We start from the raw sequence: 12,596 nt of genomic DNA, 5'->3' as shown, positions 1-12,596 counted from the left end.
AAGTGATGGATTAGGAGATCTCTCTGTGGTCACAAATCGGGTGATCTCGTTTTTCGACCGAACAACCCTTTTTTGATCCAAGCATATGCTTTGTCGTTTCATTGTCCCTTTTTTAATCCAGCTTCTGCAAGCTACCGCTACAGTTGTTTGGACCAAGACAGTGAGCTGAGGTTTATGGTTGATTGTAGTTTACGATCGGTAAGACACTGCTACAAGAACTACTTGCTACAGCATTCCAGAGGCAGCTTAATCGGCTTACTGTCACAGCCGACGATGGTGGTGACTGATGGAGAGTATTCTTTTCGACCGATAGACATTCCCGTTGTTAGGTTGTTTGTCTGCAATCCATGTAAGGACAAAACGAGGTACAGAAATTTCCGAACACACCTTGAGCTGAACGAATGTATATTTGTCATGAACGCGTACTCTGTGTTACGCTGATTGGTATCGGTACACGAGTGATACAAACCTTCCAGCTTCGAACATTTCTTTGAATCACTAGCTCAACTTGTGAGCTATGGAAATAGGCTTAGGGCTCTGTTTATATTTCGTCTTTGGAAGCTAAATCTGTTTCGTGTGCTTGAAAGTGGGAGGGAGCCCTGCTTTTGTAGTCGATGTATGGCAACGATTTAATGGCACTGATTGACTTCCTTAAATCACACCCAACAAAATGGCAAATAAAGTCACATTCCGCATGCAAACAAATGGGACACTACTTAGGGGCCAGGGCGCCAAGCTGGTAGCTTGAACAACAACAGTCTGACAACTTAACGCCACCATCTAATTGAAGTTTTTTGTTCCTTATTTACCCCCCTTTGCAGGATACACCGGTGCACACAGGTCGGAAGGAATGGAGGCATTCAGGCGGTAACGTTTGCTCTGGATATTAGCTAATGATCGTGACTTCCCCTCCGGCGTGGAATTTTAACCTCCAGTAGCATGCTGTCAGTTTTTGCTGTCTGTTATACGAAGCAATAACGTAGACCCTTAGCAGTCCAGCAGTGGAAGGCCCCAGAAATGAGTGTGAACTCGCATAGCGAAGAAACTACACACTAACCGCACAAACTCGATCTTCTGTACGAGGACAGCGAGGAAGAACGAAACCGCGTTCAATTGTACCTGCACCATCGTAAACGTCGCACGAAGCGGCACAAGTCCCCGTTGGTGGGGTTGCCCTTAGATGTCCGATCCGATACGTAGCGGCAAGTGCAGTGAACGAGAGGAAGAACCACACAGAACAACTAGCAGCAGGATGGCGCAACGGAGAGAACAGTTGCTGATGCACCTGACGAGAAGCGTTCTAGCGACCCTGCTCATCATCAGTCAGTGCATCGTGCGGATTGACAGTTGGGTGCCAGATGTCCAGAGCAAGTTACGCATCCCATACGGTAAGTTTGGTGGGCTGCAACGAGAGCTGCAGGTCGATTTATTGCTACAGCAACCTTTGGTTACACATATTCGGGTACAGTTGGAGCTGGAGAAACCTCTAGCGGCAGCAGCGTGACAAATGAGGCGACTAAACTGACGTGTTGAGTTGGTCGATGATGGGAGCCCTTTCAGAAGGATAGGTGCATCAAGAAAAGGCAGGACACGCTTATTTGGTTTCCAATAATTTTAATTAATTGGCGTCAAAGGGAATTATGCCCAGAGATCCTCTCCCCGGGGCCGAAAATAGTATCAAATGACAGAGCTCCTAGGGCCGGTCTAGCCGTAGGGGAATTGCAGTTTAAAGTTAAAGCCATACACCATAAAATACCAAGCTCCATGGTGAAGTTGTTAGTTGCGTAGGATGGAGTTCATATTGATTGTGTTTAGGTGGGTTGCATCGTATGGTGCGAGGGTTCTAGTTTTTACGACGTAAGGGTCTGCCGAAATGTTCGAATTCTCATCATAGTTCTTCGTGTTGTTTTTTTTATAGTCTATCTCCCCCTTCGTTTTAGGAAGTACTTATTAGAACGTTTTAATTTTACGAGAATTGGACCTGGGAGTTTTATTTCTTTCCCGGAGGGAAACGAATGCTTTTAGTTGTCACTTTACTTGTGGAACATCGGCACCGAACCGGAACCAGTGTTCCAACGGGACGAACGGATCGTGTTGGTGATGTTAAATGTCGATAGAGTGGCAATTTGTGTAGGGTCTAATTTCACTTACGTGACAATTTCCAATCAACCCGGGCACGGGTTTTGATACATTCGACGCGCCGTTTGCGTGTTGCATTTTTTTCCGAAGGTCTTTGTCTTCGACGATCTTGTACCATGACCGTGTACGTATGAGCATATTTGTTCAGGTGTGGTGTACCCGACGGTTGACAGTGGAACGTAATGCAATTTTCGGTTAACCGTTATATTTGTCCATGTTAATGAACCTGCTTTTCTCTCTCTCTCTCCCTGGAACTATCCCTTTCTTCAGCTGTCCCCCATAGTTACCTTGTGGTGTGGTTTTGGTTAGATCCATAATTTATGTCCCCACAAAATGTCATCAGAGTTGTTGGAGTAAAGAGGTTTTGCCTTTGTGATGTCAGCATTTCAGGCGTCGTTCAGGCTCGTTTGCATCGATCCTTTCGCGCGGAGTCACTGCTCACGTCCAAAATACTCCGCTTTCTATTGTTTATTAACAGCGCAAAACTCTCTGATGGCCGGCCTACAAAAGAAGGGGAAAAAGATTTGTAAATATTTGTTTCGTGTTCGTGTGCCACGTTTTAAAATGTGTATGAAAAGGAGAAAACCCTTTCTGACTGACCACTCCTCTTCGGTTCGATACCGATACCTAAGCTGGGGGATCACCGTGGTTGAAGGCGGAGAAGACCATTGGGGTTTGGGAATGCGTTTGAATTTTAATTAGTTTCGGACAGGCCCCGGGTGTTGATCCATTATAGGATACACACCAAAAAAACAAAAAAAATAACAATCCGTCAAAACATCAATACAAAGTTGTGGACCTGAAGAGATCCGACCGAAATTCATCTTACTGCCGCTTGTTTTAGGAGGTTAATGGCTACAGTTAGGCAACGTGTCTCGCAGGGCTGGCTCGTTTGCGTGCATGTTAGCATACATATTTTGACACTGATCGTGTGGGATAGTGTACCCCAGCTGCTGGTACACAAAGGGGGAGTAGATGGGACAAAAATAATACATGAAAACCGCAACGGCACCACCGTCAGAAACCAAAACCCCTTTCGGCGGGTGGTAGTACACTTCGAATGTGCGGTTTTTGCGCGCCTTCCCCCGGGGGCTGCATTTGTTTATGTGCGCAAAGTGGCGCGGGAGTGTTTTGGTTCTCGCGCACAACTTATGCTGCAAACAAGAGTGGTATAAAGTTTCTCTCGAGGGCAAGCGTGATTATTTAGTGCGTGAAGAGAACAACACAACCTAACTTCACATCGTGTCACGCACGGTCGTAGGAAGTCGTAAATCGGAGTGCTGGGGATGGGTTTGTACGTATCTCAAACACTTGACTCAATCCTTCACCGGTGCAGGCCGGTTGTGCAATCTGGGAACTACTATTGCTACTACTGTGCTGCTGCCGACGACCGCGTGTGCTGCTGCTTCCCTGCACAATGGTACAATCGGTCGCTGGGTTTGAAGCAGTGACACTTGGTCCACCGCAGACAGATCAACGGACAGGTCTGGGAGTAGCGGGAAGATTTGTGGTAATGGTCCATTCCAACAAACACACGAGTTGTGCTGAATGTTTGAAGCGCCAATGAAGTCAGATTCGTGAAATCCACAAACAACCCCGCGAACTGCTACAGTGGTCCATTATGGTGAACGGATTGAAGGAATCATATGTGTGTTTATACACACGGGGCACACTCAGCCTTTCTTTCATAACACCATTTAAACTGGTTAGATTTTGGAAAGATTTGAGAGGGAGAGTAAGAGGAATCTCTCATGTGCTGTATGTTTGCTGCTACACCAGACACCCTTTGCAATGTTGTTTTTTTTTCGGGGGCATTTGAGCGATGTTCGCTACTTTTGCATGACCGAGTCGTACATCAACCGTATCGATTGTGTGTTACGATCGATGGCGCGTCAATCGCTCGATGTGTACGTGTTTATCTATTTACTCTAGCCATATCGAAAGCCCTTCAATGTTGACACTTCCCCACACTCGGTTGGGTCATTGTGGACAGGTGCGAAAGGTAAACACTTACCGTGAAACTGTCTGGTGTAACGCCATTTCGAATCCGCACAATTTCCCACTAAAATCCCGTCAGCCAAAGATAAAGGTGTGATATATCGCAACAGGAAATCAGCACTTTATTTCAATGTCTTTTCCCGAGAGTTCAGAAAACACAACAAAAAAAAAAAAAACTTGTGAATGGTGTGGCTTGGTCTTGTGGGAGGGGAGTTACACTTGAGGCTAATTGTTGACAGTAGATTCTGGAGATGAGACGGAATAAGATAAGATTTGTCTTCTGTCGTTCATTAAGTCATCCAGTACTCAGTAGACGAAGAATACCTGCGGAAGTATGACCCAAGAGGTGCATGAAGGTACACACAACAACAAAAAATACATCCCACGAGTTATCATGTTGCAAGAGGAATGATATATACTACACCGTAGATGAGCTATTCATCATCATTCCCATCAGCCCGGTGTAGTAATGCAATTTTATTGCTCTATTCTTACCGTTGGACCATTTGTTCTGATTCCGATGAGAATGCAAACGTAAGGCCTGACGGTGGTCGTGATGACCTCATTATCAAGTCCATGACGTGAGAGCGGTTGTTTAGGCAAGATATAGTGGCCCCAGCTCTACAGCACACCAGAACTACCTAGCTACACTGGACGTGGCACGGGGTGTTGAGATGTGATGGGGGAGGGGGGAGGGGGGGTGATAGTGGAGGCAAGAGAATGGTACGACGAGGGACATCATACGGGAACTTTGAGGATAACTCGAGCGGGGTGTAGACCGTGATGCTGAGAAATGACTATCCCCTAGTTTCTGGATCACTCGCCAGGTCTGAAGATCTGATGTGGGTCACGTGATGGTAGGCATGAAGTCACGGTGTTCTTCAACTTAGCCTAAACCAGCCCTTCATCATACACACTCTTGGAGCGTTGGGTTCTCCAAAGCATTGAGAAATTCTCCATCGCTGCCTTTCTACTTTCACCTACAAGTATGAAAACAGCCTAGACACAGCTCTTCCACGTACGATAGGTTTTTTGAGTGCCGTAAAATTTGATTCGACTCAACCGGTGTTGTATTAGCTGAGGGTTCGCACGGGTTCTGCTACGATCGAATGTGATTCCACGACACACGGTACACGGTGAGAAAGAAAGATTAAGATAGAAAGCAAAATCAAACAGCAATGGTAGTCATGGGACTCCTGCTCCAGAGTGTCGTGTGTTTTGCGGGGAATTGTCGTCATCCCGACCGGTTTCGGATAAAATTCCTCCCCATGCCCAACCAGTGGTGTGACTGTCATATCTCATCTCTCGACAGAGATCCAAACGACTCGTCTTCAACCTATACTCTCGCACGGGGGTCACATCTTGGAGGTTTGTTTAGCTAAATGTCAACGGTGTGTGGATGTGATCGGTCGCGACAGGTCGATTCGACTATCTTTCCCTACAGCAGCTTCTACGTGCATCGGTACGTTTTGACTCGATCGATTCGCTCGTACGACATACATGCCACCGGCTTCGCCCTCCTCTGTTGGACTATGTCAGCTTTTTTTACCGTTTTGTACCTTGTATCGCGCCGTATATTGCTTTTGGCACGCAACCTGAAAACCCGATGGCCATAAGAAGTGAATACTAATCACTGAGACTCCGTGGCAGTACGTGGAGTTGGTGCAAGTTTTAGGTTTTGCTTTACGCTTCGCCATTATAAAGCAGAAAAAAACCAGTTTCGATGAATATTAATATTTTGTATCTATTTTTATTTTCTTTTCTGGATTTTCGGCAAGCATTTGATTTCTGTTGGCTTCGAAAAAAAAACTTGGCGCATCATAAACATCACGCTCAGCAAACGAGAACGAGGACTCGTAAAAGCTCATCTTAATATTCCTCTGATAAATCGCTGCAGCTACCCGTAACTTAGTCTTCTTTAGTGCTTTAAATTAGTGACACTTGAACTATAGCCGGGTGTTATCGATGGCGTTTGCCGCAAAATTTGACACCGCGTGGTGTGTTCCATAGCTCCCCAGCGCATTGTGTGTGGCGGTCATTAATTTTTCGCGCCTAATCTTTTGCCCATTATTCGCATAGTTCACCAGATATTCTCGGACCGACCGGAAATGGCATGCGGCGCTTGTGTTACGTTTTCGTTTTATCATTTTTATATGCCATTCTAGAAATGTTGTGGATTATGGAGGGTCCAGTAGGTTATTAATCGATTTGTTTGCTAATTTAATGTGTTTTATTTTTATTTTCGCTTTTGCAGATGCTACAGTGCCGTCGTTTTTTGGCAATAGCACCGATTACTTTAAGTTGCTTGATCAGAATGAACACACGTTACTCATCGGTGCCCGGAATGCGGTGTACAACATCACCATCGATCAGCTGGTGGAGCTGCCCGGACAGCGGATAAGTTGGCCGTCGTCCGATGCACACCGGGAGTTGTGCACGCTGAAGGGAAAGCACGATCAAGACTGTCAGAATTACATCCGCGTGTATGCACGGGTTAACGCGAACCGGATAATGATTTGTGGAACGAATTCCTTTAAACCACTGTGCCGGTACTATAACATCCTCCCCGGCAATGGTTCGGTCGTGTATGACAACAATGAGCTGGAAGCGCAAGGACGCTGTCCGTACAACCCGCAACACAACAGCACGTACGTGTACACCGATGGGCAGCTGTACTCGGCAACGGTAGCTGACTTTTCCGGTGCCGATGCGCTGATCTACCGGGAACCCCAGCGCACGGAACAGTTCGATAGTAAGCAGCTGAATCAGCCCGCGTTCGTCAGTGCGATCGAGTACAACGGGTACGTGATGTTCTTCTATCGGGAGGTCGCGATGGAGTACATGAACTGTGGCAAGGCGATCTATTCGCGCGTGAGCCGCGTGTGCAAGAACGATAAGGGTGGCCCGTACCCGTTCCAGGACAGGTGGACTACGTTCCTGAAGACACGTCTAAACTGCTCCATCCCCGGAGAGTATCCGTTCTACTTCGACGAGCTACGTAAGTATTGGAAAGGGAAAAGGATTCGGAAGTTATTTGTGTATTCTATAAAATTGTATTTATATCTTCAACAGAGGCTACAACGAACACGATCAGCGGCATGTACGGTGGAATGCGCAACAAGATCATCTACGTCATCATGACCACGCCGGAAAACGCCATCGGAGGTTCCGCAGTGTGTGCGTTCTCGGTGGAAGACATTATGGAAGCGTTCGAAGGACCATTCAAAGCGCAGCGCGATATCCACTCCAACTGGCTACAGGTACCGCCGAGCTCGGTTCCCGAACCCCGACCCGGCAAGTGTGTGGACGATAGCCGCACCCTTCCGAAAGCGTTGGTAAACTTCGTGAAGACGAACAATTTGATGGATAACTCGGTGCCCTCGCTTCACTCGCGGCCCGTCTTTACACGCGTCAGCCTGTACTATCGTCTATCGGCGATTGCAGTCGATCCGCAGGTAAAAGCCCTGGATGGCAATCGGTACGATGTGATCTTTGTCGGTACGAACGATGGCAAGGTGATCAAGTTCGTGAACATCCTTTCGGCGAACAGTTCGGACGATGTGCGTACGGTGGTAATTAGTGAGACGCAAGCATTCCCACCCGGTACGAAGATTAACGAGATGACCATCTCCAAGAAGAATTCCGCGCTTGTTGTGATTAGCAGTGGGAAGATCATATCGCTCCCACTTCACAACTGTAACGAGCATAGCTTTAAGACGTGCCGCAAGTGTTTGGATTTGCAGGATCCTTACTGTGCGTGGGATGATTTGAATCGGGACTGTAAGCCGATCGAAGAGGTTCATGCGGCCGGTGCTTCGATCGATCAGTTCTACCAGCGGTTGGATGGTGAGCGAATTGGTGAGATCTGTCGCAAGTACGATCATCAGGAGCCGACGGTTCACACGTACGAGGATAACGATGTGTACACGCGTGTCGATGGTTCGGGTGCGGTAGAAAAGCCGGACAAATCGTTCGACCAGCGTAATGTGCTGATCGTCCATTCGAACCATGGGACGGTTTCGTCTGTCGGGCCGGAAGATATCGACAACGAAATATCGATGTCGTCGATGGAAGGTGACGAGCTTGCTAACCGGATCATCAATACGCATCAGTACCATCATAAGCCAGGTAAGTCCGGTGGTCGAGGTGTGGGGGGAAGAGTTCTCGTTATCGGGTTAACGGTGGTTGTGGTGAAGGTGGTGGTATGGGTAATGATTGATGACAACCGAGCAGCTGATGATAAACGACTTTAACCTGATTGCAGCGCGTTATCATCTATAAAAGGTGTGTGAGGCGTGGTGTCGTTTCTACGGCTTGTTGTTTAATTTTTAAACCACAGCGAAAGCGCAAATGTGTCAAATGCGAAAGACACTTGTTATTGCTGTGGTTCAGCAGTTTGGAAAAAAAATCGTTGAGGGTGCGGTTTCTTCGCTACTTCATTCAAACTATGACGACGGAAGAAGAAGGTGGTCCTATTTAACTTCGAAGTTTTTTTTTTCGGACACATAAAAACCGTGCGATTTCGTATGTTGTGAATGAAGGAAAACGTTTTCGTATGTTTCTTGCCCACCCGAACAGGGACAGCCAGGGTTGGGTGACCGGCTAACCGGCTGTAGGTTTGTTTTGGCACGGTGTGTCCCACTTTTTCGGATGGTGGTGGGTGCATGCTGGCCTTTGAGTTCATGTAAAGGTGTAAGAAAAAAAATAATTGTGTCCTACGCTCATGCACTTGTCCGCCTCTGTTTACAATATTTTTTATCACCTGTTTAAAGCGTTTTGTGTGACTTTTGGTTGTTGAACTTATTTTCGAAAAAAAATTGTTTAATGGGTGCAGCTAAGTGAGAAACTTTTGCCTGGTAGAATGAATAGCTAGGCTGTACGAAATCGGAAAGTGAAACGTGCAACGACTGCATGTTTATGATGTGCATAATGCAATTTGATTCCGCATCTCGCGGTAGTTCTTAATGAGGTCATGTAAGGGGGCGTCCAAAAATTACGCTACTCCATTATACTCCACGTATACTCCATTTTATGACCCCTTGGTCCAACGTCCCATCGTTTTTTGGTTCATATATATTTTTTTATAGTAAAAAAATTACAGAATTATTAATTCATAAGTCAAACAGTCAATTAACTGGTATCGATTATTGATTTGTATGCAAGTCTCTACCACCGGTCCGCCCCTTTCAGTAATATTTACAATAAAAAATTTAAAAAAAAACTTGACAGTTTATTCAAAAAGTTATGTTTAAGCGAAATTCACTAACGACTTTTGTTACCGGTTTTGTCTTTCGTTTCAGATACATTCGTAAAGGATAACTTACAATTTGCGGCTAGCAATTGGTCCGTGTTTGCGGTGATTCTGGTAATAACGGCAATGGTCGGCATGCTGGCAGGATATATGGTGACGCGAAGGATGAATAAAGGGCTAGCAGGATGCGAGCATCGTAATCAGCTCAATTGGTGAGTTTCAATAGATTTGGAAGGTCTTATTGTGGATTATATTTATTATCTTTTTCTTCTATTTATATCTCTTCAGGCACAGTGGGAAAAGCCTTTCGATGCTGTCGCAAAATCGGACCAGCGGTAAAGATGTAAATCTGCTAATGAACACCACAAACCAGTACCACACACAGCAGCAAGCGATAGTGCAACAGCTACAGCAGCACCATCAAAACAACTGCAAAGACAATATCGATTTCGACTACAAGGATCGAAGCGTCGAGTGTAAAAACTCAACGGAAAACCTCGAGAAGGACATCAGCAAAGGCATGGGCACGCTGCAGAAGGTGAAAAAGACGTACATATGATTACTGTACTACTAAAAACAGCAAAAATATCGTAAACCTGCGAAAACTCTCTCCTTACTTTCGGGGGGATCTGGTGCGTGAACCGGCGTTGAGTGTCATCATTCTTTTCCTGTCTTCGTTTCTTAACGCGGGGATCTGGGGATGCCTTCCTTCATGTGACTTACCTTTTTGCGTTCTCACATCTATCTATGGAGAGGGATAGAACGTGCTGCTACCACTACTTCTCTACAACGTGCGGCGCTTTACATCTTGGTGGTTGGTATATAGATAAAAAACAAGCCTCTATCTGTTTCGTGTGGGATTGTCTGTTTTTAACCAGTGCTCTCTATATATACTCATGTGCATGTTGTGGGATAGGGCGGAAAAAAGTGTGTGCGGGATACAGAATCTCATAGAGATTGGAGGGACGGCTTCATTCCGGTCCATTCCTAGTATACCATTCGAAATCGAAGTACAACTAAGATCATCAAAATTTGATAGTGAAGATATAGGAGTTATAGGAAAGTTCGGTTCGGATTTGTCACTTGCTCTTGCTTTTTGTTGAGATTTGCTATGGTGAACGGAATGGAAAAATGTTTCTTACTTCCTAATTTGGAGCTCTTCAACTTCTTAACGCATGCATGTACTATTATGCCTCACTCTTTCTGCTAAGTTCTGCTAAGTCCTATAACTGCTAATCTGCTAAGTCCTATAACAACATCTGGCAATAACAAGCGATAACAAGCGCTTCCATGTTACTGACAACACACAAAACGAGAAGGAAGCTTCCGTCCAACGATTGTACTCCTAACTTTAAGATTCTTTCCTTCTCAGTGGATATAAAACACCTTTCTCTATGCTCTTTCAATGTTTCTACCATCTCTTAAAAGCTACTGTCTGCTTTAAAACAAAAATTGTTCTCTCTCTCTGTCTATACAGAACAAGCAGTGAATGTCTCGCAATACATTAACAATTGCCTCTTGTCGAAAATGGCATGCTACTAATGAAAAACAAATTGTACAAGAAACACCAATTTTTTACACCAATTTTCTTTTATCCATTCCGTTCCCAACCAAAGCAGACGCGCCACTTGAAGACATTTAAACCGTAGAGAGATAGAGGGGGAGACAGAGAAGGGTGTGTGCAATTGAAGAAGAGGGACACCGAACCGAACAGTTCAACCTGCGTTGAAGGAACCGTACAGGTTGCTTCGTACACTTCGTAGTCAATGGTGGGGCCTCGTCCGGGAGATCTGTGTATATAACCGCATGCATGACCGTAAAATCAAGCAACCAATAGAGAGAGAGAGAGCGAGTGAGGCAGCTCGGCAGTTTTGTAGATTATGCTTAGTGTGTAACGATCACCAACTCTGCTTCAACACATCGCCTACCCCGAACGAGTGTTTTCAATAATGACACGAGAGTGAGACTGTGTGCCTAGCACAACAAGAATCGTTTTTATAAACTTGATCCGTAACCTGTGGAGCGAGGCCTTTCAGAACGATCGTTTTCTTGGTTGTCCTTTAGCAACGACGAGCGACAGAGAGTCGTCCTTAGAAGTGCCTCCAATATGTTTTGTAGCAAGACGCTACCATTCCAGTACGCGTCAAATATCGAAACAAACGAAAAACTAAAAAAACAAGCATCTAAATAATTATGTGCAGCTAATGCGGGTTTTGGTGGGATTTTTTCGGATCCTGCTCTCAGTACAACCCCGGGCCCCCCTTTATGTGTCGTAAACTTATGCGTTCCAATCAAAAACTCGAGCCGAGCTCGTATTGTGTTTAAGGATTAAAGGTGAAGAATAGAATCGAAAATGTAAAAAAAAAACTGAGCCGTTAGAACAAAGAGAATCAACATTTTAAATCGCAGAAAGTGGATAGGACGATTAAAACGATTACGATTAAAATTGCATTAATCCTGTCAATTGAGGTGCAGAGTGCAGTATGATAATTGATCTTTTGTTTTTTATTCATTACATTAATGACAATTTAGTTAGCAGCTAATAGAGATGATAAGGATAGGAAGCATTGTACAGTAGAGTCGACGAGACGATCGTTCCAATCGTCGATCGTTAATTGTAATGAATTGAGTTAATTTTTTAAAAATAAATTTAGTTGCAGCTTGAGTTAGGTGTGTAAGAATTGTAGAAAACGAGCCACATAGTGTTTAGGAAGTCTAGATAATCGAATGTTATATGTCGACCATATAAACGCTCCGGTACACAACAACCTTGAAATAGCTATGAAACGAACTAGATAAGCCGGATAAGAATTATGCAATGATTTACATCTTTGTACAACTGATGATCGTTATTTTATGTTGCTCAAGAGAATCTCTGTGTTTTTATGACATCGTAACTGCAGTGAATCGATACGAAAACACACTTTTGTTTTACAAATAATACTCTCAGAATATGTTAATGTGATTCCGGCGAAGCGCGTGTACGAAACAGTTTTGTTTTTATTTTTTTCGCTATTATGCAATTTTTTTTATTTGTTTTTCGTTTTTGTAAAGTTATCCCACCTTATACTTTTTTTTTAATTTGTTCATTTTCTGTTTACGACACGTTTGAAAATAAGTTCGAAGATTAAACATGCTTGAATCACACTGAAACATAATAATATGGAACAAACATACAGCTAGTAACTGGTTAGAGTGTAAAGCAACA

At 44.6% G+C, this 12,596-nt stretch overlaps 1 protein-coding gene across 1 annotated transcript; it reads left to right on the top strand.

Moving 5' to 3' along the window:
• The first annotated feature begins 1,160 nt into the window (after window positions 1-1,160).
• On the top strand, window positions 1,161-11,059 carry LOC126561651 (semaphorin-1A). The gene is made up of 6 exons (XM_050217936.1): window positions 1,161-1,388; window positions 6,392-7,135; window positions 7,210-8,265; window positions 9,438-9,600; window positions 9,677-9,926; window positions 11,008-11,059. Exons 1-6 carry the CDS (start codon window positions 1,181-1,183, stop codon window positions 11,035-11,037), a joined length of 2,451 nt encoding a protein of 816 aa, XP_050073893.1. The 5' UTR covers window positions 1,161-1,180; the 3' UTR covers window positions 11,038-11,059.
• The last annotated feature ends 1,537 nt before the right edge of the window (window positions 11,060-12,596 follow it).

Source organism: Anopheles maculipalpis, chromosome 3RL, assembly GCF_943734695.1.
Source record: "Anopheles maculipalpis chromosome 3RL, idAnoMacuDA_375_x, whole genome shotgun sequence".
In the NCBI taxonomy this organism is placed as follows: Eukaryota; Metazoa; Arthropoda; class Insecta; order Diptera; family Culicidae; genus Anopheles; species Anopheles maculipalpis.
Note: the sequence above shows the minus strand (reverse complement) of the source record. Positions and strands in the feature narration are given on the sequence as shown.